The sequence below is a fragment of the Cavia porcellus genome, unplaced genomic scaffold, assembly GCF_034190915.1.
Source record: "Cavia porcellus strain 051 isolate PalLab524CR breed Dunkin Hartley unplaced genomic scaffold, mCavPor4.1 scaffold_16, whole genome shotgun sequence".
Classification (NCBI taxonomy): Eukaryota; Metazoa; Chordata; class Mammalia; order Rodentia; family Caviidae; genus Cavia; species Cavia porcellus.
In genome coordinates, this window is record NW_026947499.1 from 9,340,419 (window position 1) to 9,367,534 (window position 27,116).

General features: G+C 53.9%; 3 protein-coding genes across 13 annotated transcripts in view; 2 read left to right on the forward strand and 1 right to left on the reverse strand.

Annotated features, from left to right (window-relative positions):
* Cux2 (cut like homeobox 2) overlaps window positions 1-7,454 on the forward strand; it is a 232,764-nt gene extending 225,310 nt beyond the window's left edge. For all 11 annotated transcript variants that reach the window (XM_063225614.1, XM_063225615.1, XM_063225616.1 and 8 more), the window contains 3 exons: window positions 2,462-2,650; window positions 3,893-4,166; window positions 4,402-7,454. In XM_063225614.1, coding sequence (XP_063081684.1) covers window positions 2,462-2,650; window positions 3,893-4,166; window positions 4,402-5,200 — 1,262 coding nt within the window. In that variant the 3' untranslated portion in view covers window positions 5,201-7,454. The remainder of the gene's footprint in view (window positions 1-2,461; window positions 2,651-3,892; window positions 4,167-4,401) is intronic.
* Window positions 7,455-14,025: 6,571 nt separating this feature from the next.
* On the reverse strand, window positions 14,026-18,305 carry Pheta1 (PH domain containing endocytic trafficking adaptor 1). The gene is made up of 4 exons (XM_063225645.1): window positions 18,281-18,305; window positions 18,040-18,116; window positions 17,604-17,721; window positions 14,026-16,251 (listed from the first exon to the last, which is right to left on the reverse strand). Exon 4 carries the CDS (start codon window positions 16,238-16,240, stop codon window positions 15,587-15,589), a length of 654 nt encoding a protein of 217 aa, XP_063081715.1. The 5' UTR covers window positions 16,241-16,251; window positions 17,604-17,721; window positions 18,040-18,116; window positions 18,281-18,305; the 3' UTR covers window positions 14,026-15,586.
* LOC134470624 (collagen alpha-1(I) chain-like) lies at window positions 17,716-22,568 on the forward strand. The gene is made up of 2 exons (XM_063225644.1): window positions 17,716-18,812; window positions 19,011-22,568. Exons 1-2 carry the CDS (start codon window positions 18,720-18,722, stop codon window positions 19,686-19,688), a joined length of 771 nt encoding a protein of 256 aa, XP_063081714.1. The 5' UTR covers window positions 17,716-18,719; the 3' UTR covers window positions 19,689-22,568.
* The last annotated feature ends 4,548 nt before the right edge of the window (window positions 22,569-27,116 follow it).

Genomic DNA, 27,116 nt, shown 5'->3' on the forward strand with positions numbered 1-27,116 from the left:
CACAGACCATAAAAATTACAAAAATAAAACATGTTTGCTGGGTGTGGTGGCACACACCTGTAATCCTAGTATTTGGGACCCTGAGCCCGGAGTTCAAGGCCAGTCTGGTTTACATGGTGAGTTTAAGAGCCAGCCTGAATTATGTAGTAAGACCCTGTCTCAAAAAAAAAAAGAGCCAGGCATGGTGGCGCAGTCCTGTAATTCCAGCCATCAGTAGGCAGGAGGATCATTACAAGTTCGAGACCACCGTGGGCTACAAAGTGAGCCCAAAGCCAGCCTGAACTGCACAGTGAGACGTTGTCTGGAAAAGAAAACCCATGTTCATTGTTTATTTTAAACTATAAAAACAAGCCAGGGATTTAGCTCAGCAGCAAGGTGCCTGCCCCACAAGCCTGAGGTTGAGAGTTTGATTCCTGGTACCAAACAAAAGCAAAAATATAACAAACAAGCAGGGCATGGTGGCACATGCCTGTAATCTCAATACTCAGAAGGCTGAGACAGGAAGATCACCTCAAATTCAAGGCTGGCCTGAGCTACATAGTGAGACTCTGTCTCAAAACGAACAGACAAAATTTTTAAAATTAACAAAAAGGGCCAGGGGTTTAGCTCAGCGGCACAAGTGCCTACCAAGCATGAAGTCCTGAGTTCAATCCCCAGTACCAAAAATAAATAAAATAAGCTGGGCATGGTTTTGCATACCTGTAATCCTGGCACGTGGGAGGCTGAGGCGGGAGGATTGCTATGAGCTCGAGGCCAGCCTGAATTGCATAGTGAAACCCCACCTCCAAAAAAAGTCAAAAAAACTTAATTTAATTTTAAAAATACCAAACAGTATAGAAAAAAATAAGTTGTAAGTAAGTAGAGGCCAGGAATGTGGTACAACCCAGTGGCAGAGCTTTGCTTAGGATGCACTAGGCCCGGGGTTCCCTCCCAATCACTGCAGGGAATGAAAAAAGCAAAGTAAATAGCTCCCCCAGCCGCCACCTTAGCTTTCCGGCTTCCGTGTACCCTTGACACTTCTGAACACACATGAGAATGTGTGTGCCCCTGATTCCTTTTCTTCTCTCTCTGTGGATGGACTGAGGCACTTGATTTCTTGCTTTTTTGTTTTGTGGATGCCCTTCACGACACAATGATTGGATCACCCATATTATTTTTTCTCCAGCTATCGATGTGCCATACTTTTAAAAATTTTATTTAAAGAAAGATTAAACAAAACAGAAAATGGTAGAAATAATACATGTGTTCAGAGAAAAAATAAACAGTAAGAAATCACTAGTTAATATTTACATACTGTCTTTTTACAAATAGTTGTTCAAGATACAAAAGTGGAACATATAAAGTGGGAATTCAAACAGCAAGACTACAAACCGTTCTGTTCAACTATCCAACAAAAACTTAGTAAATGATTGTCAATCCTATACATTTAAACACACATGCAGTTATTCATATCTTCATTTTTGTTGAGATTAAACAAACTAAAGCAGGCTAAAGTCATTCTGAACAAAAAATAATAGTATTGCTGGATTTCACATCATGACACTCCGGGATCAGCACTGGCTACTGTAGTGTCTTTTTTTTTTTTTTTTTTTTTTTTATTTAAAGAAAGATTAAACAAAACAGAAAACGGGTAGAAATAATACATACTTTCAGAGAAAACAGTAAGAAATCACTAGTTGATGATTACAGATTGTCCTCTTACAAATATTCATTCAAGAGATGTGCCATACTTTTTTACCCAAGTGCTGGGCATTCTTGTTTTCAATTTTTTTGCTGCCTTTAAAAATACATTTAGGAGTCAGAGATTTAGCTCAGCGGCATAAGGGCCTGTCTGGCAAGCATGAGGTCGTGAGTTCAATTCCTGGTACAAATAAATAAAAATACATTTGGGGCTGGGGAGGAACCCAGTGGCAGAGCACTTGCCTAGCATGCCCTGGGAGTGACCTTCAGCACTAAAAGAACGACTATACACCCCTCTGTGCCCTTGGGCAAGTATTACTTCAGGTTCTATGCCGGCCAGTGGAACTGCTGGCTCAGAGGATGCGTATATTTAAAGTTTTGGGGCTGAGGATATAGCTCAGTGGCACAGCGCCAGCCTTGCAAGGATGAGGTCCTGAGTTTGATTCCCAGTACCAAAAAAAAATTAAAATACAGTTTTTGATGGGATCTGCCCAGTTCTCATTAAACAAGATGATAATGGGTGTGTATACATGAAGTCTGGGGGGCTCCAGAGGTGAAGAAAGAACCTCTTTCACTGAAAAAGCATTTTTATCAGTTGCTGTCTATCCTACCCCCCAAAATCACTTTTACAAGAACGTTCCCCCTGGGTGTGGGTCCCCCACACCCCTGGCCCTCCCTTCCGAGTTGGAGGAGCACCCTGGGCTCAGCCCTGCGGCTCAGGCCTGGGGAGTGGTTTCTCTCCAGGCCCAGTGTAACAGGCTGCCCCCACCCCTTTCCCCAGGGCAGCGGCTGTTTGGGGAGAGCATCCTGGGCCTGACCCAAGGCTCCGTGTCTGACCTGCTATCCCGGCCCAAACCCTGGCACAAGCTGAGCCTGAAGGGGCGAGAGCCCTTTGTCCGCATGCAGCTGTGGCTCAATGACCCCCATAACGTGGAAAAGCTGAGGGACATGAAGAAGCTGGAGAAGAAAGGTAAGCGCTGGACAGAGAAGGGCCCTAGCGCTGGACTCTGTGCGGGCCTCAGAGCTTCCCCTTGGGTCTGAATAAACCCGTTAGGGGACTGCATGAACTAGCAATCCCAAAAAAACGCTGTAACTGAGCACAATTAAAGTAGATACGTCCTTCATGAAAGTTCAGTCCCCTATCTCTCTTCATATTACTTCATATATGGTGGCTGTGCCATAGTGTTTTGGAGAGACTGAACCCAGGGCCTTGCACTGAGCTACAATCCCCAGCCTTTTTAAAATTATTTTTGAAACAGGGTCTGATGCTGTGTAACACATGCTAACCTCCAACTCAGCCTCCCCAGTGACAAGGTCTCAGTCACTAATTGCCCAGGCTGGGCTTGAACTTGCACTGTCCCTGCCTCAGCCTCCTAGAGTGCTGGGGTTACAGGCATTCACCCCACACCAGGCTGCTCTCCGAAGTCGTGCCATCTTCATCTTTGTACGTCCCCAAACACTCCGTGCTCCCCTCCTGCACCTCAGCTCTGTTACGGAGTCACCCCTTTTGCCATAACCCACGGTCTACCCAACATAGGAAGCACTGACCCAGCACACAGGAAGGGAAGCAGCCGGAGTCCCATGGTCCCCTCCATGGGCACAGCCCCTGAAACCCTCCCAGTAGGGCCTAGTCGGCAGCCAAGCTTTTAACACACTGGGCTTTAGTGACGCATGATGATGCCCGCCTGTAATCTCAGCACTGGGGAGGCGAGGCAGGAGGACTGTGAGTTCAAAACCAGCGTGTGCTACCCAGCAAGACCCTGTCTCAAAAAACCTGCATGGGCGTTCGCAGGACAGTCCGGATCCAAGCGCCAGTGGTGCTTTCTTTTTCTCCCACATTTTGGTGATTTGGGATGAAGATATACCGTACAGTAAATGGGTTCACTTAATGCCCATCACCCCTCTCCCCACTGAAGACTGTGGTGAAGCTCAGGGACACCTCTGACAGTCAAGAGGGTGTCATAGGCCATCCTTGTTTTGAGCACTTCCCACAGCGAGGCGCCCAACCAAGCCCTCAGCGCAGACTGACATTCAGAGCCACGAGTGGAGCTGTAGGGTAGAGGGGCCGGGAGGACGTGGGGAATGAGTGGGGCAGGCCAGTGCCGCCATGGGAGCGCCCTGCTCGGTGGACGCACAACCACCCAGCCCCTGCTATGCCTGGGGAGCGGCGCGGGCAGCGATGCCCCTCCAGCCTCGCTCCCTCCCGGCGCAGCCTACCTGAAGCGCCGCTACGGCCTGATCAGCACCGGCTCGGACAGTGAGTCCCCGGCTGCGCGCTCCGAGTGCCCCAGCCCCGGCCTGCAGCCGCAGGACCTGAGCCTCCTACAGATCAAGAAGCCCCGCGTGGTGCTGGCACCTGAGGAGAAGGAGGCGCTGCGCAAGGCCTACCAGTTGGAGCCCTACCCCTCGCAGCAGACCATCGAGCTGCTGTCCTTCCAGCTCAACCTCAAGACCAACACGGTCATCAACTGGTTCCACAACTACAGGTGGGCGGGGTGGGGGAGCCTCACCTGGAGCCACCAGGGACCCCAATGGCATCCCTATCATAGAGCTGTTCCAAGGATTTGAAGGACTAACACACTTGCATGAGCTGCTCTGCGCATAGCCGAGTAGGCAGCCACCTGGGGCGGGTGTACAGTCAGTGCCACCCATGCAGACTTGAGTCCAGGGCTTGTGGGTCCCCCTCCGCCAGCCCCAGGCTCACCACTGTCTCCGCTCCAGGTCCCGGATGCGCCGGGAGATGTTGGTGGAGGGGACCCAGGATGAGCCAGACCTCGACCCCAGTGGGGGTCCTGGCGTCCTGCCGCCAGGCCACACCCACCCGGACCCCACCCCACAGAGCCCAGACTCGGAGGCTGAGGACCAGAAGCCCGCTGTGAAGGAGCTAGAGCTGCGGGAGGGCTGCGAAGACGGCGGCGCAGCACTGGCTGGCCCGGACAGGGCGCACGTGCAGATCAAGCAAGAGCAGACCGAGGAGGGTGCTGAGGAGGAGGCAGGCAGCCAGCCCCGGGACTCAGGGGAGCCTGACAGAGGCCGCGGGCCTCCCCCAGAGGAGCAGCCCGGCCCCCTGGGCAGTGAAGAGCTCCCGCAGGTGGCCACAGGGCCCCTCCCGGGCGGGGCCACCCCAGACTGCCCCTCACTACACCCTGCCCAGGAGAGTGAGGCCAGGGAGCGGCTCCACTCGGACCCTTTAAGTTTTAAGTCAGCCTCGGAGTCCTCACGCTGCAGCCTGGAGGTCGCTCTGAACTCACCCTCAGCAGCATCCTCACCGGGCCTCCTGATATCTGTGTCACCTGTCCCCTCTTCCTCGGCCCCCATCTCTCCATCCCTGCCCGGCGTCCCCCCTGCCAAAGTGCCGAGTGCCAGCCCCACTGCTGATACAGCGGGGGCCTTGCACCCCAGCGCCAAGGTGAACCCCAATCTGCAGCGGCGGCACGAGAAGATGGCCAACCTGAACAGCATCATCTACCGACTGGAGAGGGCTGCCAACCGGGAGGAGGCCCTGGAGTGGGAGTTCTGAAAGCGGGGTGAGGGGGCCAGGGTGCCCCCCTTGGCCACCTACTGGCACTCACTCTTCTGGACAGAACTCCCCATCCAAATGTGGACAGCAATGTTATGCCGTTTATGTTTTTTGTTGTAATCCTAGAGCTACAAAGTTGTGAGTGAGCAGGTGAGGCAGATGCACTGCCCCCTCCTTTGGCATCCCCTGCCCAGGGGCGCCAGGAATCCTGCCCCTCCTTCCCACCCTCACCCCTCTGCAAGAGGCAGGAGCAAAATGGCACCACATTTTCACCCCAAAACTCCAAACTCTTTTAGAAAAAAAATAAAGAAATATTTATAGACCTCTTTTAGATATTTTAATAAAGGATCCTTTGGAATTTATTCCCAGCCAATGCTGTTTTGATATTACAGAGAATTATGAAATCAGGATGCTGTCACAACTGTTGCAAAGTAGACACTGAAATTGTGTCTTTTTTTTGCCACTAGATGAGATTAAAAGAAGATAATTGTTCAAAGCCATCATAAAACACTATAAGACTGACCAAATTTAGACAACCTTTGAACCACGGTTTTCCCCCCACACCTGTCTGTGAGACACAGTGCGTTGCTACTGCCCTTCCAGAAACCGTGCAGAAAAGAGAAAAGTCCAAAAGACTCTAAATAAAACCTCGATGCCGTTGAGGACGTGTTCCGTTCTGGTGGTCTCTTTGCAACCTTGGTAACCCAGACTGTCCTGTTCTGCGGTCAGTGTTGTGGAGATGTGGCCAGGTCGTCCTGTAGGAGATGCAGCACCGTACGACACAAACTGCTCACACTCTCCGAGCCAGAAAGCTGTGGGTATGGAGATCAAACATCTCTCTCATCCATCTGCAGACAAGACCTAGGAAAGCTGGGTGTGGGGGCAGGTGTCAGAGAGCCATGCTTGAGCCAGAGTGACCCCACTTCCCAACCTGAATCATGGCCACCCCAGGAAGTTTCCCCACGAGGATGAGCATGAGCATCCCCGAGAAGACTGCAGCTGCCACCTCCCTCCTGTGTTCACTGGAAGCAGCAGTGTTGATCACCCCACAAGCCCTAAAGCTTAACAACCAGCACCAAAAAGTAAACTCATCAAACCAGAAGCCCCCAAGTCTTTGGTCTTAGGTTTGAACTTGGAAGTTCTCTGCCAACTTGGAAGATATCTCTGGAAGGCACCCGCAACTCCAAGTCCATATGAAATCCAACTCCAAGTCCAATCTTGGAACTTGGAAGATATCTCTGGAAGGCACCCACAACTCCAAGTCCATATGAAAGTCTGAAAGGCCAAGGTCATCACAGCATATCCACTGTCCCAACGTCCACACTCACCTTCCTTTCCAGCGCATGGCCTTCTGGGAGCAAAGACTCAGCTCCCCAACTCCGAGGAGCCCTTCTTCCAGCATCTCTGTCACAGCTTTTAGGGGGACATTGCACCATTGTGGAATGGCCACCATATTCGTTTTTGAATCCCTCTTGTTTTCAAATTCTGTGGAAGAGCCAAGTTGGGTGACTTCCCAGAAGGAACATGAACAGGTGACCATAACTGATGCCAGTCCAATGTCAGAGGGAGAGGGACAGAGTGAGATGGATTCCATGAACATTTGGAACCACACAGGCAAAACCCCATGACTAGCAAGGGACAAATGACAAGTATACTAGAATCTCATGTACCCAGCCAGGCTGCAGTCTCCACACCAAAACAGCTGACGTCCAACACTCCCCGAAGGAGAACCTTCTTTTCCATACACCCAGGCTATGCATTGAAGAGTTTTCCACTGTAGACATTTTTATCCAGATGAAGGTATTTTTATATTGTGACAATAGGAAACAGTGACCAAGTTTCAGAGTAACCCTGTCTGGAACAAACAAAACATCTCCTTTTAGCCACGACCACCCTGTTGCAATTAGACACCCATGAGGGAAACACCACTTTTTACTCTTGAAACCAATAAAACCTTGAAATCCAGGCTTCCATGCAGACTCCGATTCAAGAACTCACTTTGGCTTTAGTGTGACGGGATTTGATCAAGCACTTAGTCTAGTCTTTTGAACACAGAAATCCTGTTGTACTTAAAGCTGCCGGACCTGTGAACACCTTTGTCTGGTTCACGTCCTGCAACGGTAAAGAATAAAAATTTAAAAAATTTAAAAACTCACAAAACCGTTTCTATGAGAGATTGATGAACTTTGTTTAAAGTTTAAAAAAAAGGAACACATTCTGTAAACAAGTCACTAAATACAGAATTGTATAATAATTCTGAGTGTCCTGCTTTTTTGTCCTAGAGTTGGGGGTGCAAAGTAGGGGTTGCATCTGGCCTTCAGAGGTGTTCCACAAAATGGTATTTCTAGAAATTACTTTTTGGCACTACTTGAGAGGAAGAGATAGGAGCATTATTACCCTGAGGGGGAAAAAAGTACAAGCTTCTCTTTAAAACCTAAGGACGGTAGGTCACATTCTAATGTGACAACAGCCTGCTGAGGGGTGACCTCTTACAGACAGGGCCCGTGTCATCTCTTGCCTGCCCACCCGGGCCACCCGCTTGCCTGTGGCACCTGATTGGCATGTGTACTCTGGGCTCCAGCCGCGGCTTCGACTGGTTTGTAAGCTGTGCAGTGTGGGAGCCTTGGCAGCCCAGCCTGTGCCGAGAGCCTCCCACCACGTGTAACTCGGGCCTCGGCTTCCTCAGTTGCAGTTTGGGGGTGTCACAGCAGCTGGCTCGGAGCAGCCTTCTGGGGAGCGATGCTTGGAGCGTGTGGAGTGTGAGAACCACTGCACAGAGCCTGAGACACACACCACTCATCACCGTGAGAGGCCCGGGCCTTCCACTCCTGTGCCTCAGGCTGCAGGAGGGTGTGTGTGTGTGTGTGTGTGTGTGTGTGTGTGTGTGTGTGAACATTACTCATCCGTGAGCCAAAGCCACATGGTGTCCCAAGATAAACACCCCCTTCCCCCAAACCTTCCACTTGCTCCTTTTTTCCACATGGCCTTACTGTGAGACTCAGGTGACCTTGTCTCACCTAGGAAACTATGCTCTCAGGCCAGCAGGACGCTCCTCAGGATGCTGGACACTGGGGGCCGTGGGGCTGGGGCCAGCTCCAGTGCCATCCCCAGTGGTCCCTGGAGGGTAGGAAATGCCTCCCTGCTCCCTTTATTCCCTTTATGGGCATAAAGCTCCAAAAGTGGCCATAAAATCTGAACAACAGAGAGACTGCTCTTTCGGGGCCTCAGAAATCAGACAGGGACGTGGCACACACTGTGGTCCCAGCTACTGCTTAGGCTGAGGCAGGAGGATCACCTGAGCCCAGGAGTCTGGGGCAGCCTGGGCAATATGAGACCCTCCTCAAAAACGGAAGGCAGGCAGGCAGGCAGGCAGCGGACGGGGTCTGGGTCATGAGAGCTACCTGAGAGCCTGAGGCAGCCCGTTGGCTTGAGACTGACGTCACTGCAAGGCGGAGACTCTACTGTGGACATCTTATTGGAGTGAAAACCGCAGGAGAAATGGAGGGACGTGAATTGTGGGGCGCAGCTGATGAGGCCCCACGCCTTCCATGAGGAGATGCGTGTGGGCGGAGGGACAGGAGAGCGGCGGCCATGTCAGTGCTCCCCACCTGCTGTGTGTTCCCTACTTCGGTGGGATCAATGATGGAAATGCAGAGCCCTCCCCCAAGGCTTCCTGGGGGGCGGGGAGACACCAGGCAGGCACTGCTACCAGGTTCTGGGGTGCCAGGCTCCTCCTAGAGGTGCTTTCTAGACTATTATTGTGAACAAAGAACTGGACAAAACAAGAGAAAAGATAGCAAGGTTTTTACGTGGGGTTTTTTGTTGTTGTTTGGTAGGTTTGGTCTGTTTGTTTTGTCTTTTGAGACAGGGTCTCACTGTGCATTTCAGGCTGGCCTTGGGCTCACTTTGTAGCCCAGGCTGGTCCGGATTTTGCAAGGATCCTCCTGCCTCAGCCTCCTGAGTGCTGGGATTACAGACGTGCGCCCCCACGCCTGGCTGGTTTTACCTTTATTAAAGTAGAAAAAGAAACATGCTCTGCAGAGCAAGTTTGGGCCAAGTAAAACTAGGAGAAACGATACAATGCAGTGTGGAAGCAGAGTGCCGTGAAATAACAGGGCGCCCCGGCAGTCGCCTCAGGACCCACTCAGGTAAGGTCAGGTCTGGGCCGCCCCGTGGAAACTGCTCCAGTTCTCGCGAGATTGGAGCTCCCACTTGGGCACTGCGCGCAGCTTCGGGAACGGTTCTGCGCATGTGTGCTGGGACTTCCGAGCCAGGCTGCGGTGTCCCAACCTTGTGCTCCAGCGCTTGCGCGATCGCAGCGAGAAAAGAGGGGCGAGGAGAGCGGAGTGGGAGGTGGCTCAGGGCAGGTGACGCCGGCCTTTCTCCTGAGAGCACTGGGGAGTCGTGTTAGGTGTGAGGCGGGGTTGCTGTGGTCAGAGTTGCACTTCTAGGCCGAAGTTTGCATCTAGGGAGACCGCGGCGGGCTGCCCCACAGGTCCTCGTGCCCTCGCTGCCCACAGTGCCCTCCTGGCTCTGTTATTGTTGCCCTTGTTTGTGGTACTTGTGGGATTGAACCCAGGGCGCTCCACCGTTGAGCTGTGTGTTCATTTTGTTTTGTTGTTTTTGAGGTGGTTCTCGCTAAGTTGCTCAGGCAGGGCATGGACTGCATTTGTCCTGCCTCAGCCTCCCAAGGGCTGGGATTACAGGTCACCCTCCCTTGTCTTCTGCTTTGGCTACACCCATTCAGCCTCTCATCCCTGGAAAACGAACACGGCCAAACCTTACTAGCAGCCCCGAGGCTGCTGGCGCCAAATTATTCTCAGGGCAGCAACACCCCGATTTGTGCAGCTGTGCTTGCTCTCACGGGCCTCCGGATGCTGAAGCCGCCGAAGCCAGCAGCCGAGTAACATTGGACGGGGTGCTGTACTCCAGGTAACCTGTTGTCTTTCGTGGCCTGTGACCCTCCCCCATCCACGCTCTGGCACTGATTTGAACTCAGCTACCAGCAAGTTTTAGGGCTTTAATTAGACTCAGTTGGTGTTGGTTGTCACTGCATAAGGAATAATGTCAGGGAATGGAAGGGCTGAGTTCAGATTCGAGTACTACAAGGAAAGAAAAGAGCTTTTCCGAAGCCCTGCCCCAGAATTCCTGGAGCCAGGTCCAGGGATCTGCACTGCATTTGCTGTGCCCCAGGTAAACCCAGTATGGGCTCTGGCAAAACATGAGAGGGAGAGGAGAGCTCAGAACAGTGTGTCTCATCCCCCCAGGAACTCTTGGGTTGAAAGAACTTGCAGCCCAGTGACAGGTGTGGGTACGGCCTGTGAAGATGGGGGACGCCTCTCTGCACCTGTGTGTTCTCACTCCTTACATCCTGACCGTCCTAGTGTGGCTGCCTCGCTGGCCACAGCGTCTGTTCAGTGCCCGAAGATACCTTAGTCTCTGTGCCCCAGCTCAACACTCTCAGCACCCCAGCTGGCTCATCTTCCAACTTGTAAGAGTCATGCCAACTCTTGTCCAGGTAGCTGTAGTCAGGGGAGAACTGTGGGAGCTGAGGGAGCGGTGGGGTGAAGCCAGGCACAGTGCCGCACCCCTTTAATCCCAGCTACCTGGAAGGCTGAGGCAGGAGGATTCAAAGTTTGAGTTCTGGGGCTGGGGATTTAGCCCAGCGGCATAAGTGCCTGCCTTGTAAGCAGGCAGTTGCGAGTTCAATCCCCGGTACTGATAAAAAGGAAAAAGACAAAAAAAAAGTTTGAGTTCTGCCTGGGCAACTAAGAGGGAAAGGGCCCTGCCTCAAAAAAGAGAGAAGGGGGAAATAATAGCTTTGTTGGTCCCAACTTTAGTGCACCAGCAACTCCTCCACCAGCCAGGGCCTCTTTTTTTTTTTTTTAATTCCTTTTTTGTTTTTTTAGAGACAGAGTATTCAGTTTATGCTGGTCTTGAACTCACTATGTAGCCCAAGCAGACCTCCCACTTGTGATGATCCTCCTGCCTCAGCCTCCTGAGTGCTAGGACTCCTGGTGTGCACCACCACGTCCAGCCCAGCCCCCTTGCCCATTCTGAACAGCACTGTGGTACTGAGTGCGTCTGTAACAGGTGACCATCATCGCCGTGTCCACAGCACTGTATACCTTAACCCCAGTTCAGTACCCACGAAGCAGCCTCTTCCCATGTGCTACCCCAGCCCTGTCAGCTGCCCCTCCTCTTGGTAGGATTGTTCCAGAAGGCCATCCACGTGCGGCCCGTGTCAGCCTTTCCTTCCTCTTTAGGGCTGAGTGTTATTCCACCATGTGTGCAGACCTGTCCGTGTCCACCACCTGTGGCTCAGTGGTCACTGGCACTGCTTCCACTTTGTGGCTGTTGTGAACAACACTGCAGTGAACGTGAGTGAACAGGTCACTGTAGGACCTGCCAGACCGTGCTCCACGGTCGCCTCAGCTTTGCGTGCTGTCTCTCCACAGCCTCGCATCATGACTTACTCTGCTGTGGCCACAGCAGCCGTCCTAAGGGCCATGAGGTGGTAACGCAGTTTTTTTTGTTTCTGTTTTTGCGCTAGGGATTGTACACCCCCAGCCCTCTTTTTATTTTTGATTTTGAGACAGAGTTGCTAAGTTGTCTAGACTGCCCACAAACTTTAAATCCCCCTGCCTTAGCCTCCCAGAGTGTTGGGATTATCGATGTGCACCACCAGACTCAGTTTATTTATTTTTTTCTTTTTTTGTCTTTTTTGTTTTTATTGGTACTGGAGATCGAACTTACGACCACACACTTGCAAGGCAGGCGCTTATGCTGCTGAGCTAAATCCCCAGCCCTCAGACTCAGTTTATCTTGGCCCATTTTTACAACTCAGGTTGCTTTCTTCTTGCATTGTTTGGAGTTCCCTATATTCTCTACATTCCAGTGCTTTCCTGGATTGCAAATAATTTGCAGGTATTTTCTCATGGACCCACCTAAAAGCCTTCAACAAAAAATGCAGAACTCGGGGCTGGGGATTTAGCTCAGCGGCATAAGTACCTGCCTTGCAAGCAGGCGGTCGTGAGTTTGATCCCCGGTACCAATTAAAAAAAAATGCAGAACTCCACTGCTGAGCTTCAAGCTGTGTGGATTTCACCCCCAGTGGACGCTGAGACTGTAGACACTGGGGCAGACTGCACATCACAGAATGTGTGGTGGGAGGGGGGCCAGCTAGCACCAGACCTCACCTCAGAGCAGGTGGGAACATACACAGAGCAGGGTCACATGGGGACGTAGTGTTCATTTAGTATTTATTCAGTCTTCACAGGAGGAAGCCTTTTTTTTTTTTTTTGTGAGACAAGGTTTAGCTATGCCATTGAGGCTGGTCTTGAACTCACTTTGCAGCTTAGGCTGACCTTGAACTCCCAGCAGTCCTCCTGCCTCAGTCTCCAGGTGTTGAGATTACAGGTGTGTGCCACCACACCCAGTTGAGGGAGCCTTTTAGTAACTAATCCTGCACACAGCTTCAAACAGAGACATTTATTACGTGGAATAAGATGTAGGACATGTTCCCAGATCCACTCCACAGCAGTTCAAGACCATTTTCAAGTATGTGCCAAGCTCAGGTGTGGCATTTTCTTTCGTATGGCGTACTTCATGACTACAAGATAGCTGCCACAGCTCCAAGCATCACAGGTATAATTCCCTGCCAGAGAAAAATAAAGAGCTCTTTATTGTGCCTCTTTTCAAAAGCAAGAAGACCCTTCTCGCATCTTATGGGACAAAATTATCTTTGGTAGCTAAAGTTTAGCCAGTGCCTGTAAGTCAAACACCAGCAACATCACCAGCTAAACTGGACTAATCGTGCAGGGTGGATGGATGTTGGCAGGGAGTCGTAACCGCTGACCTGTGTCTCTCTCTTGAGGGTCTCACCCTCTGCCCCAAGTGGCTTCTCAGAATATTCCTCCGACCACACAGTTTCCCGGGAACACCTCCCCTGGGCCAGGAGGTAATAGGCACACATTGGCTGGCGGAAGCCTGGTACAGGTTTTGACCCTCTATCTTGCAGCTGTCTCTCTCCCAGTGTCTCCCCACTCAGTGTCCTGTGCCCTGCGACTGCTGTGGTCACCAGCACCACAGGCAGCACCCTGACTCAGCCTGTTTAGGGAGCCACTTCCCCAGCAGCCGTCAGCTATGGTCCCACCAGATGGGAAGAATTACTCAGCATGTAAGTGGCACAATTCCCCAAGCTGAGGTTTTGGGGTTTGTTTTTGAGACAGGGCCTCACTGTGTAGCCCAGGCTGGCCTCAAACTTATGATCCTCCTGCCTTAGCCTCAAGTGCTGAGATTGTAGGTGTGCCACCATGCCCAGCTCACAGTTGACTTGGAAGTCTTCTCTCCACTCTCCATAGGATCCCAGTTTTACTCCTGCTCTGCTGTTTTCTAGCTGTGTATTCTGGGCACAAGCCTAGCCTGTGTAGCCTCTGTAACCAGAGTCTCAGTTTCCTCATCCATACAATGGGGCAGCACCTGCCCTGAGGAGCATACAAGGTTGTAAGATCAAGTCTGACCCAGGATCAGTCATAAGAGTCCCTTAGAAGGTCTGCTGTAGGCTCTGCCACCAAATTAGTCCAAGATTTTGTTATTTGAGGGGTTTTTGTACTGGGAGTTGAGTTCAGGGCCTTTACAATGAGCTATATTCCCAGCCTTTTAAAATTTTTGAGACAATCTGTTTAAGTCACTAAGGTACCCAGGGTGGTCTCAAACTTACGTCCTCCTGCCTCAGCCTCCCTCCCAGACTTGGGATTATAGACTTATGTCACCATGCCCACCTCAGCAGGGGTTTTGATGGCAGTCACAGAAGACAGGCACTGTTTGACAAAACATGTTTATTTTAGCCCTTGCACCCCCTCCCAGGCTGCCACCTCTCTGGCACCTAACAGCAGAGGCAGTGTGACCCCACCTGTGTGCTCTGCAGGAGGGGCACATTCCCACCTCCACCGGGGAGGTGGGGCCTGCTGTACCTTTAAATGTGCATCTACAGCTTGGCCCTGAGCTGCCCCAGTAGGGCCTCCCGTGCCCCAGAGTCCCTGCACAAGAGCTGCCACCACCATCCACATGCAGGCCTGGGGAACTGTACCTGACGCCAGCAGCCTCTGTGGGGAGGAAGCTGGGCTGCTGGAGGGAAGATGACCAGGGGAGCCTGGCCCTGCAGGTGCCAGGGCAGCTCAGAGCTTCGGGGCCTCTGCGTCACCAGCTAGCCAGGATGGCCAGGGTGCCAGTCCTGCCATCCAGCACCCAGCAGAGCTGAGAGCCCTGCTGCCCCGAGAAAGCACACCTACATATTTCAAACTGAACTCAGCAGCCCAGCCCCAGCCCACCGAGCCAGCAGAGAGCTGGGGGCCCTTGACTGCAGGCAGAAACCTCAGGGCCTCCAAAAACAGAAGGGGCAGGGGCTGAGTGTGTCATCACCATGAGTAAAGTTGAGGTGGGGGTAGGGGGTTCCCCAGTGTGGGGCAGTGAGGACTGTAAACGTCACAGGACCCAGGGGAGGCTGGAGTGTCCCAACCCCTGGGGCTCAACCTGGATGAAGAGCTGTGGGGCACTGTGGTGAGTGAGGTCACGCCAGGCTGGAGACAAAGCAATCCCAGTGTCCCCAGGGGATTGCTGGGGTGTCACAAAGGTGACTGGCAGGAGCCAGAAGGGGCTTTGGGACTCCCAACAGCACTGCAGCCACCTCCTCTCTGCCCCTCAGGCAGCACCTAGACTCCTTCCAAGCAGCCAATCTCCCGGAGGCCCCGCCCCAGGCTGAGGCTGGGGACAGAGGAGTGGCCAGGGAGTGGCCAAAAGCCCAGGAGGGCTGCTAGCCTGGGCAAAGTCTTTCCTTGGCTGTTCCGGGAGCCCTGGGGAGCAGAGAGCTACCTGGCCACACACTATAAACTTGTGCCTGCCTCTGGGTCACTGTCCCCACCAATGCCTTCAAAGTGGAAAGTGGGCGGGCCACTCTGGGGCAGGTGCAGGAAGCAAAGGTCAGGCCAGGTAAGGGTGCTGAGTGCCCACCCTGTCCCCACCCAGAGCCAGGGCCTGGCAGCAGGGCAGGGACTAAGCCACAGGTTCTTGTCAGGCTGGCTCAGGCCTGCAGCCAGCAGGAGGCCTGCAGGGTACCCAGCCCAGGCCTGGGGCTCAGTGTCCTAGAAACCAGAAGTCAGGCTTCCTGAGTGCCTCCAGGCCAGGATTCTCTCGGAATCAGACACAATGGTTGCCTCACTGCTGGGTCTTTGGAGTCCTACGATGGGCAGATGGGCATCTTCCCAGAGCTTGAATCCCCTGAAACCGCAGATCGGGGCCTTGGGGTGGCCTTGACCACTGTTCCTGGGGCAGAGCTTTGGGGCCAGGCATACGGGACTGAGGCTGCCCCCAGGGACCCGGGCGATTTCAGGGCAGGCCGCGGCCCCCAAGCCACTGGACCCTGAGCGCTCGGACCTCCTGTCCGTACCAGTCGTGCAGCTGCGCAAAGGGCGCCGAGTCCAGTGGTCTGTCGGGCGTCGAGGCCCTGCGGCGGGGCGGTATCGGGGGTCTGTGCTGGCCGGTGGCGGGGGGCTCCGCGCTCCACACGGCGGAGCAGCAGCCGTTCTCTCTGGGCCGCGGGTGCAGGGCCTTAACAGCACCGCCGTTGTCATCGGCACCCTCTGGGCCGCGCATGGCCGCCAGCTGCTGCTCCAGCTCGCGCACCACCAGGCGCAGGTAGTGGAAGCTGGCGCGCGACAGCGCCTTCACCCAGCCCTCCAGCGCCGCCTGGCTCTCGGCCGCCAGCGCGTAGCAGCGCGCGTGCGCCCCCGCGAAGCGCACGGCGAAGGCGAACTCCTCGGCCGCCTCCACCAGCTCCACGGTGCAGCCCTCCAGCACGATGACGCCCAGCGGCTCGCGGCTGCCCGGGCCCTCGAAGTAGAAGAGCATGTTGCCGCGCAGCACGAACCAGCGGCGGTGCGAGGCAGCGTGCCTTCCGCCCTTCTTGTGCAGGAAACCCGCATGGTCCACCGGCGCGTCGCACGTCGCGTAGAAGGCCAGGCTGCGCTCGTTCAGCTTCATGGTGGCAGCGCCTGTCCCCAACCCCCCCAACAGCAAGTTATTCACGTGACCTTCCCAGCTGCTCTTATCAACCCTTTTCACAAGGAAGGAAACTGTGCCCCAGAGAGGGAGGCAGCATAGAGAGCTCACACAGCTCCTAAGAAGCAGAAAAAAGGTGCTGGTGAGGTGAGGATGCCTGTAATCCCAGCACTCGGGAGGCTGAGGCAGGAGGGTTACCAAAATCTGGTCAGAGGCCAGCCTGGGCTACACCGGGAGGTGGAGGTCTGCCTGAACTACATAGTGAGACGCTTTCTCAAACAAGTACTCAAACCTGAGTCGGCCTGGCCCCAGAAGCAACTTCATAATGCCCCCTACTGGCCCGAGTCCCCCAAAAGAATGTGAGGCATTCCCACTGCAGGCTACCTATGTAACATATGCACTCAAGTCTCACAGCAAACCGTGGTGCCCAGGAAACTGGCCTAACCCCACTAGGACAGATGAGGAAACAGGCACAGGGCTGGCAGGCATTTGCCCAAGATCACAAAGCACGTTGGGCAGAGGTGAAATTCAACCCCAGCCTCATCACTGGCAGCGCAATTTCCACCACCGGAGGAACCAGAACCCTGGAACAAACTCTGGTTTCTCCATCATTAAACAGGGACACGATGGGAATCTACTCCAGAGCTGGAGGAACTTCCTGTCAGATACTAAGTGCCTGTTGTGTGTCAGGGTGGCTCCAGACACCAAGGACCCAGCTATAAACCAGATGGCCAGGGCTCACCCTCCTGGTGCTGACACACTAGTGCAGCTGAAAGGAGCAGTAATGGACACTCAAGGGAAGGAGGGAGCCCCAGGCATCTGGAGGAGCAGTGTGAGGCAGTGGGAATGGCATGTGCAAAGGCCCTGCAGCAGGAACCTGCTGGTTGGTGTGCTCATGGGGCACCTTGAGGCCAGTGGGGCTGAAGTGGAGTGAGAAGATGGTGAGAGGGGAAAATGAGGGCAGCTGTGAAGCAAAACTGTTTGGAAATAATCTGGAATAAGTCAGGGTGGTGGCTCCCCCGGGAGCACACAAATGAGGCCAGCCAGGCCAGCAGACCCAGGGCGGAGGGCCAATTGCCACCTCGTGCCACCAGCCTGGGCAGTTCCACCCTGGCAGGGGCGATGTGGGTTGCGGTTGCAATCAACTGGTCCAGGCTGAGGCCTGACACACTGAAGGCCCAAAGTGCTTCCTTCCTTGAGCTGCGTAACTTCAACAGGAAGCTGTCCCTCCCTGAGCCACAATTTCTCCTTCACGCATTCCCTCTCCCCTAACTGACACCCACATGGACCCTGACCCCATTTCTCCCAGGTACCTCTTGCCCCACCTGCCTGTTTCCCCGCCTACCTTGCAGGCCGCCTTCTGCCCAGCTCCAGCTGCACTCAGTTCAAGGGGCAGCTCTGCAGTCTCCAGGCTGGGTGGCCCTGTGCAAGCTGTGGGCCTCTCTGGGCCTCTCATCCCACTGCTGGAGAACAGGATCATGACAGTACCTGGTCAAGGCATGTGATGTCCGGACGCTCCTTCTAGTGCACCCTGCCTCAGCCCCCAGATCCAGTCACTAAGGCCAGGTGACTCTAGCGTCCCTTGCTCTTCAGCTCTAGCCACCCCAGCCTCCATCAGATGTGCCAGGCACCGGCCCATCTCAGGGCTCCTCCCTGCTGTCATGCCCTTGTGCGGCCAGGCCTTGTCCTCGTCTCAGCCCAGCCGCCACTCCTCATGAAGCAGCCCCAACTGCGCCACCAGGGAATGCCCGACACCCTCCTGTCTCCCAACCCAAGATTACCAGTGTCATTTCCTCTGCTGCAGGAGGGCGGGGGTCCCTCTGAGCCCCACCAGCTTCCAGATGAGAGGTGCAGATACCTATGGGAGAAATCGTGTTTATCTCTTAGCTCTCAGGTAATTGGCCAAGTAAACAGCCCCAAAGGGACTGATCTTGGGGTCACCCCACCCTATTAAGACTAAGGAGGAGCAACTTCTCTGGTGCCCAGCAGCTCTCCTCTCCCTGCTATCCAGCTGGGGCCAACCTGATCCAAGGTCACCAGTCAACACCAGTCCTAGCTGTGCTGTAGCCCCTGCCTCTTACTGGTGGGCAAGAAAAGGACAGGCAAGCTGGGAGTCCCTAGTCCTGCCTGCCTTATCTCCTGGTGCTGCTTTCCAGCGAGTTCAGAGTCCGACGCTGCCAGTGCAGCCACACAGCACAGGCACCGCTGCTGATTCAACACCTACAGTCACGCAGAAAACTGGGCTGCCCCACCCACCCAGCTGTGGGCCTCAGCTGTCTGGCCTGGAGGACCTTGGATGAGTTACATCACCTTCCCAAGCCTCAGTTTCCTCATCTGCTGTGAAGAGGATTTTCAACAGGCTAAACTAAGGACATCCCACAGGCAAACTAGGGAAAAGGTACTGAAAAATATTAGCTGCTCTGGCTGAGGTTTTTACAGCTGCATCTACACAGGGAGAACCATGGACATCCGTTCCCCTCGGTTAATCCTGAAGAGTCGTTCTGCAAACTGTCTGACAGGTAGCGAGCATTCAGGAAAGGTGCTGTCAAGAGAGGTGAGTTGTTAGCCCAGGGCTCCAGGAAACGGCTGGCCCCGGGTCGAGGGGAAATCGAGGCATGGCATTGCTGTTCACTTCAAGGAAGGAAAAAGCCAAAACCACGAGCCCTAAGGATGAGTCCAACTGACCCGAGAGTCCCCCAAAGTGGGCGTGGGAGAGGGTGTGTCGGGCGCAAGCTGAAAAACATGTTCCCAGCACCCGCAGAGCCGCCGTCCAGCGCAGACCAGCAGGGACCCCAAGGACGCTAGGACAGACGTCTGGGCTCCAGGCAGCCCCTCCGCGGCGGCTGTAATGCAGGTGCGGGCTGCGGCCGTCCCCTTCGTGCCTCGTGTGGGAGCCCCCGAATTCCTGGAGGAGCAGCCTGAGCGCCCATGGGGAGATCAAGGCAGAATGGGGCTCCAAGAGGAGTGCTCGTCCGGGGAGTCCCTCACGGGGTGCGGAAGAGGTCCACCGGCCGGGGTCGCCCGCCCGCCGGGGAAGGCAGGTTCCCAGCAGCGCGCCCTGCAGGCGGCCAGGGGTCGCCGCGGGCCTGACCACGGCCCGCGTCCCCCGCCTCGCGGGCCTTACCTCGCGCGAAGGCCTAGGGCGGTGGCGGAACGGGAGGCGGGGGGCCGAGGGGCGACCGGGCCATGGCCCACGACACACTCGGTAGCAGCGGCGCTTTGTCTCCGGGCGGCCGGCCGCGCGGCCGCGGGAAGGCGCCTCAGGGATGCAAGCAGGCGGGGCGGCGGGACAGTCCGGGACCCCTGCGCGCGCCCCTTTAACCCTCCCCGGCCCGCCCGCGCAGGGCCCGCCCCCGCGGTTTCCCACCCTCCGATTGGTCGGCTTCGCCTCGGCACGCCCCCTGTGAGGCAGCCCCGAAACCATTCTTAAAGGGACCGAGACGGGGTCAGGCGTCCCCAAGGATCTGTTCCAGCAAGTCTGAGGATTTGACCCCAGATCACCCAGTGCAGGCTAACACTGTGGTGTCGATTGGCCAGGAAAAAGCCCTGGGGTCCTAGGAGAGGCCTCATTCTGAAGTTCTAGGCTTGCTTCTGGCTGGGGTTGCTAGATTTAGCCAATTTAACAATGCTCAGCTCCATGTGAAAAATAACCCTAGTTCCCGGAATATTGTGATTTGTTGAAATAAAGCTAACCACAGGACAGACACACAAGACTGCACTAAATGTAAAAGATGCCAGGCAGTCCAACCTCATGCCTCGGAGAGGAGAAAGATCTAGAATTAGGCTGAGGACGAGTCCCACTAGGCTTAATCCACCTTGGAGTCAGGTCTTCAATTCTGAGGCTTCTTTTGCCTCCTGCGAAACAACGACAAGCACCATATATAAAGTGGACTCAGCAGATTTTATCCCTCAGTGGGAATTGTTTTCAGGCAGCGTTGTTTGAATTTTTTTCCCCTGTACTCTGAACTGAACCCAGGACTTTTGCGCTGAGCTACATCTCAAGCTTTTTTTTTTTTTTTTTGCTATGGGCTTGCTAATTGCCCAGGTTGGGCTTCAATTTGTGATCCCTCCTGCTTCAGCCTCCTAGTGTGCTGGAATCACAAGACTGTGCCACTTTGCTTGACTTTGAGTGTGGCTTTCCTAGCAGAGGCTGTCCCTACTGAGATTCCTATACTTTCTGCTCCCAAGGCCTGTTTCACCACTCCACTGTGCAGACAGCAACAAAAGCCCTATACTGAGCAAGAGAAGGCCCTGGGGCCTCTGACCCTCAGGCAGGAGGAGATGAGCCTGGGACTCTGGGATGTGTAACCTTTTTTTTTTTTTTTTTTTTTTTTTTTTGGTATGGGGGATGGAACGCACAACTGTGAGCTTGCAAGGCAGGCGCTTATGCCACTGAGCTAAATCCCAGCCCCTGGGATGTATATCTTGGGGAAGTCCCTTTCTGCCTTGGGCTTTACTCTGCTCCTGGAGATCACAGTCTGGTTTTATTGCTGTTGTTACTCTCATGGCCCTAGCACTGAGCTACAACCCCAGCTCTTATTTCTTAATTTGAGGCAGGATCTCTGGGCTCAAATTTGTAATCTTCCTCCTTCAGCATCCCAGAGTGTACCACATGCCAGCTTCATGTGTCCCCTGGAGGTTCGAGGTTTCATAGGAAGAATCTACAGGGTCCCCCTGGGTGGGAGGACTGCCTGGACGACTCTCCTTGAATAAAGAGCAATTATGTCCGTTTTGACTAAACCTGGCCCTATCTCCATGTGCTGACATGTGCAGGGCTGGCCAGGCCAATTCCTTCTCCCTTCAGTTGGCTTTAGGCAATGTAAATAGAGCCGGCTGAGGTGCTGTTGTGTAATCTTACAGTTATGTTTCCCCACCCTGAGACTCCCCAAAAATATGGTTGAGCAAGCGGAGTGAAGAGCCATGGTTCCAGTGCTGTCGGCTGGGACTGAGCCTTGAGATAAGAGGCTCTGACTTCCCAAGGTGGAAAAGTTTACATCAGAGCTGAAGCACTGACCCCAAAACATTAGATATTCCCTCAATTTGGTTATATAGATTAGTCCTGCTTCATATCTTTCTCTCTGCGTGTGGCAAAAGTGATTTCAGGTCCCCTCCCTAGCCCAGCTCACAGCACTCACATATCTCCCATCATTCTCACAGTTACTCATCGTCAGGCCACTCCCTTCTTCATCAATAAATAAAATCTGGGTTAGGCTCCAGGCCTTCATTCCCATGAACCACCATCTTGGCTGGATTTAGGACCTATTTGGCTCCCCATAACTATAAATATGCCTTAATGTCGTTATTCTCACTGTAGGTTGCACTGCAGGTGGTAGATTGAAATTCTTTTTTTTTTTTTCTTTTTTTTTTTTTTTGTCTTTTTCATTTTTATCCATACCGGGGATCGAACTCACGACCACCTGCTTGCAAGGCAGGTGCTTATGCCGCTGAGCTAAATCCTCAGCCCCAAGATTGAAATTCTTTATTGGAATTCCAATAACTTTTCCAGGGGATTAAATATAAACTCTCTGAAAGAGACAAGTCCCAGGAAAGTCTCCTTATAGTCTCCACCCATGGCCATGATGATTGGTCCAGGGATAGACATGTGACCTAGGCCAAGCCAATGGTACTCAGTCTGCCTCATTAGAGGAGGAGCCGGCAGAAAACACAGGCAGCCCCAAGAAATGCTTGAAGAGACCCCGGATCAAGCTCAACCTGCAGTCACCTCCTTCTCTGCCCAAGGAAGGTAGCATTGCCAGAGATCTAGATGCTGCCAAGGGAAAAGCAGCACCTACACATGGACACATGGGCCTTGCTGTGGGAACAATCCCCCAGGTTTCTGAGTCTGGGTCATTGGAAATGCCCCAAATCAGCCCAATTTCGATGCCTTTGTGTGTGTGTGTGTGTGGGGAGGGACCTGCGGGGGGGGGGGGTCATTATTCATTTATTGAAACTGATATGAAGAAGCACATAAAAATTAACTGGTTGGGCCGGGGATGGCATAGTGCCTGCCTGTCAAACGCAAGGTCCTGAGTTTGATTCCCAATACAATAAAAAAAAGTTAACTCTTAAAGCAGACAGCTCTGTGGCATTCAGTACACCCATAATGCTATCAATCTACCAATTCACAGTTACATACCGTTACAGTCCCAGCTGCTTAGAAGGCTGAGGCAGGAGGATCACAGATTTGAGGTCTTCCTCAGATGCATAGCCAGACCCTATCTTAAAAATTAAGAAATAAAATGGGGTGGGGATGTAGGTCAGTGAGACGGAGCCCCTGGGCTTGATGCTCAGTAGTGTAATAAATAAATAAATATCACTTCTATTTAGTTTCCAGATCTGGGGAGGGGGTTTGAGGGGATTAGTTGAGACTGTGCTTGAACTCACAGTGCCTACACAGCTGGCCTGGAACTTGTGGCGGTTCTCCTGCCTCAGGCCCCGCAGTCCTGGCATTATGGGTGTCTACCACCACACCTCACGTAGTCCCAAGACACTTTTATCACTGCAAATGGAGACCCTGTACCCTTGAGCATCCCCTAATAGTTCCCCTTTGTCCCGGCCCGGGGAACACCAGGCTATTTTCTGTCCCTGGATTTGCCCTTTCTGGACATTTCTGGGGAGGAACCAAACGTGTGGCCCTGTGTGCCGGCATTATTCCCTCCCCGGCGTCCCCAGGGCCCATTCATGCTTTGCCTGCGTCCGGCCCTCTGTCTCCTTCCTGGCTTTGTCCAGACAACCTGCATTCAGTTTGTCTACCTGGCCACGCGGACCTGGGGCCACTGTTCGGCTCCCAGGCCTCATCGGGCGTCTCTGTGGCTGGGGACACAAAAGGTATGGGGAAGGGATGGTGAGTCAGAGCACCGAAAGGGGAACTTGGGAGCCAGAACTGGGCTGTGGCCGCCGTCACCAGCTCCTGATGGTTTTTACCTCTGAACCGCGTCTGGAATCCATCACTTCTCCATCTCTGCCGCACTTCCCCATCCTGGGCCATGATTGTCTCCTGCAATGGTCAGCAGCAATGGTATCCTTTCGGGTTCCACTCAGACACCCCAATCCCCACATTTGTTCTCTGGGAGTGGCCTGAAGGCTCCTCACAGAACATCTGGGACATGGGTGACAGCAGCACCCCTGCCAAAACCTCACCCTGCCCCCCACTGCCCGAGGACCAGGTCCAGGCTCTGCCTCTTGAGCATCAGTCCTGGGCTCCAGCCACCCTAGAGCCTCTGTCCACTTAGCATTGGCCGCCTGTCCTCCTGCCATCCCCAGAATGCACTGCACTGTGGACCGTTACATGTCTATGGGCCTCTGCGACAATTTCTTCCTGCACCCTTCCTGCCCCGATGTCACCCTCCCCAATAGTCACCTCTTGCAGGAAGGCCAGCAACCCTCCCACCCCCGCCACTCATCTCCCCAGTCTTTCAGTCCATCCATATTTAGGGAGCACCACTTTGTCCCAACCCCAGGACACAGGCTGGTCATGGTGGAATAAAAAAGTACTCCAGGAGTAAAAGGTTCTAAAAGAGGAGGCGTTTTGGTGCTAGACTAGATTCACGTCCCAGCTCAGAACTGGAGTGAGCTGGGGCAGTCACTTCACCTGAGCCTGTTTCCTCACCTGGAAAATGAGGGTGGAGGGGTTGTCAGAAGGATTCAGGGAGCTCCTGTCCTTTCCTGACTTACTCTCTCCTGAGGAATTCTCTGCCGCTGGCCTGTCTCCTGTCACATCTGTCACACTCACTGTTTTCCTCAGGCCCGATGGACTCAAACAGAACTGGTGTCAGATAGAAGAGGCCAGAGGGGACCTTGGGGCGCACAGTGCAAAGCGGGCCCATTGGTGCTGTTTGGCCGTTGTGAAGGGGATTGGCTGACTGCTGCCGGGAGCTGAGAGCCGGCTTCCACTGAGGCCGGGTTGGTGCTGGGGCAGCGGCATCTGACTCAGTTTCTCTGCCCCCAGGCTCGTTTTGCTCCGGTCCCGTTCTCAGGCAGCAGTGGGTTTCCCAAAGCTCTGGGATCCTATGCTCCCAGCTCTAAGCCCAGTGCAGTGAGATAGCTTCATACTGGACTGTCCCTCCCGCGCTTTATGGGTCTCTTGAGGTCACCTGACTCTCTGAAGCAATCACTGGGGTGGGGGCAGAAGGATCGGTCCCAGGGACTGTGTGGAGGTGAGATACAGCGCCTGCCTGGCAAGCCTACGGTCCTCAGTTGAATTTCTGGTCCCCCCAGCAAAAAAAAAAAAAAAAAAAAAAAAAAGAGCAAATGGGGAAACTGGGACCCGAGCCCCCATTCTCAGGATGTAACCTCAGAGCAAATGGAGTCCAGCTTGAGGACAGCAGGATGGACGCCCATCTCTGCCATCAGCTTCTGCTTCTGAAAGCAGTGCCAAGTACTTCCCTCCCTCCTCCTGCCTGTGCCAATGGCCCCTGCTGCCTCAGAGAGAGAAGTGACTTGCTTAGGGTCACACAGCCAGATATAGCTGTGGCTGACAGCTCTGGCCACCCAACCTGAGCCCAGTCGAAGGTCAGGAGGAGCAAGGGACTGGAGTCCAGGTTTCTGAAAAAGCCGGGCATGGTGGCACCAGTACTCAGGAGGCTGAGGCAGGAGGATCACCATGAGTTCGAGGCTAGCCTGAATTACATAGTGAGATTTTGTCGTAAAAGAAACAAAATTAGATTTCTTAAGGGAAGTGACTCAGGTGCCTGGGCTCTCAGATAATCCCTTTCATCCTGGTGATTAATGACCCAGAACCCCCTGAGGGTCCCACAGAGGGTGCAGCCTTCACCATCAGCTGTGACTGTCCTTAAAGTCCCCACTGCTTGGTCACCTGTAACCTCTTTTCTGGCTTTTCACCCCACCAAATGCACTGCCACTCTGAGCACTGTCGCCTTCCTCTTGGGCCACCACCCCTTCCCACAGCCCCAGACCCTGCCTGAGGCTGGCAGGGATCAGTGGCCTCGAACCTGCACCCCTCCCCATGTAGCCAGTGAGTCTGCACTGCAGTGAGGCTGGGCCTGAACCTGGACCCTTCCCCATTCGGTGTTGTATAAGTGGTCTGCCTGTCAGCTCTTCTTAGCATACTCTCAGGCTTCCTCCACGTGCTGCATGTGGCAACTACTGTGTGTTTGTTTGCACACAGGCTCCCAACGTCTTTAGGGCTGAGTAATATTCCATTTATGTGCTGATGTCACATTTGCACTGTTTCCATCTTTTACCTGCTGGGAACACTCGGTGCTGCTGCGGAAGTCAGTGGGACACAGTTTGTTAGAGTACTCATGTGCCATTTGCCTGGATCTATACCTTTAGCTAACAGTTTTAACGTTTCAGTGCACACAGGGAGGGAATCATCAAACTTTTATTAATCCATTTTTCAGAATACAAGAAGTAACCAAGAGCCGATTGTGGTGGATAGCCATAATCCCAGGACTGGGGAGCCTGAGGCAGGAGTATTTCAATTTCTACACGTTCAAGGGCATCTTGGCCTACATGGTGAGACCCTGTCTCAAAAAAGGGGGAAGAGGGAGCCATGCATGGACCGTTCAGAATGAAGAAAAGACATGACACATCAGATTTGTGCCTTGGGAATAGTTGCTAATTGTATAATAGTAGACGACATTTATTGAGCACTTACTGTGTAACAGGGGCGCTCTACGTGCATTAACTTTTTAAAAACTACATTCTGCCCATTTTACAGATGCAGATTTGTGAGCTGCATCTCCTCACCCCTTGGAGACTACACTGCAAGTAGGGCTCAAACCTGGGACCCTCCTCCTTCAGCCTGCCTTGGGTGCTGGGATGGCTGCAGATGAGGATTTGAAGCTCGCATCACTTGTCCAAGGTGCCCCAACAATAAAGGGAGAAGCCAGGAATTAAGCCAGGCCCTCGTCCTCGGCCTCGGTTGTCATTCAGCGGCCGATCAGAGGCGCCCACCACCGGATCTGGAAGGCTGGGGAAGGCTTGTGGGAGCCAGGTGGGAGGGAAGGGACCAGCCTGCGCGCTTACAGCTCTCGCGGCCGGCTTCCGCCCGCACCCCCAGGACGCCACCAGGGGGCGCCAGATTCCCATTCATCCCGCTGCCGGCCTGACCAAGCGGAGCGGCGGCCCCGGAAGCGCGTGGCCGCGCCGGGCCTGACGGGCGGGGACGACTGCAGTCCCGGGATTGTTCGCCCTCTATGGAGCTATTAGGCCCTTTAATTACCGGGATTGGAAGTGAGTAATTATCTGCGGGGCCTCAGGCCACTGAGTCACTTCCCTCAGAAGCCAGATTCTGCCGCTGGCGGAAGAGGGGGCGGCTGGCAGCTCCCCAGCGGGTCAGGAGTTTGGAGGGGGGCAGTGCGCCGCTGCCAGGGTTGAGATCCGAACTCTGCAGCCTGGGTGCGAATCCCTGCTAGGCCACTTACAGCCCTCTGACTTGGGCATGTCACGCCACCACCCCGTGCCTCAGTTTCCTTCTCTGGCAGAGGGAGGAGAAACAGTGTTGTCTCCTTCATACAACTGTGTCCTTTGCCCAATGGGCAAAGGAAATCATAAATCAGCAAAGTTCTCCAAACAATGCCAGGCACATCATGTCCTAATTAGTTGTTAGCCAGGAGTGATGGCACACTCCTATAATCCCAACACTAAGGAGGCTGAGGCAGGAGGATCCCTGCCAGTTTGAGGCCAGCCTGACCTACATAGTGAGACCCTAACTAATTCCCCACCTCCCCAAATAACTTGTTGATTCTGCTATTACTGTCTGAATTATTATCAGTGTGGCACAAGGGGTGGCTCTCCAGTCAGTTGCTTCAGTCACTTGCTGGCAAGCTATGTGGCCTTGGGCACACCACTGCTCTGTGCCTCAGTCTCCTCACCTGAGAAATGGAAGGCAAAG

What these genes read in the sequence shown, in the direction of transcription:
- LOC134470624 (XM_063225644.1), top strand. Translation starts at nt 18,720, where the DNA reads ATGGACATCCGTTCCCCTCGGTTAATCCTGAAGAGTCGTTCTGCAAAC. An exon ending in GAAAGGTGCTGTCAAGAGAG is followed by an intron (nt 18,813 to 19,010) that starts GTGAGTTGTTAG and finishes ACATGTTCCCAG; the next exon opens with CACCCGCAGAGCCGCCGTCC.
- Pheta1 (XM_063225645.1), bottom strand. Translation starts at nt 16,240, where the DNA reads ATGAAGCTGAACGAGCGCAGCCTGGCCTTCTACGCGACGTGCGACGCG.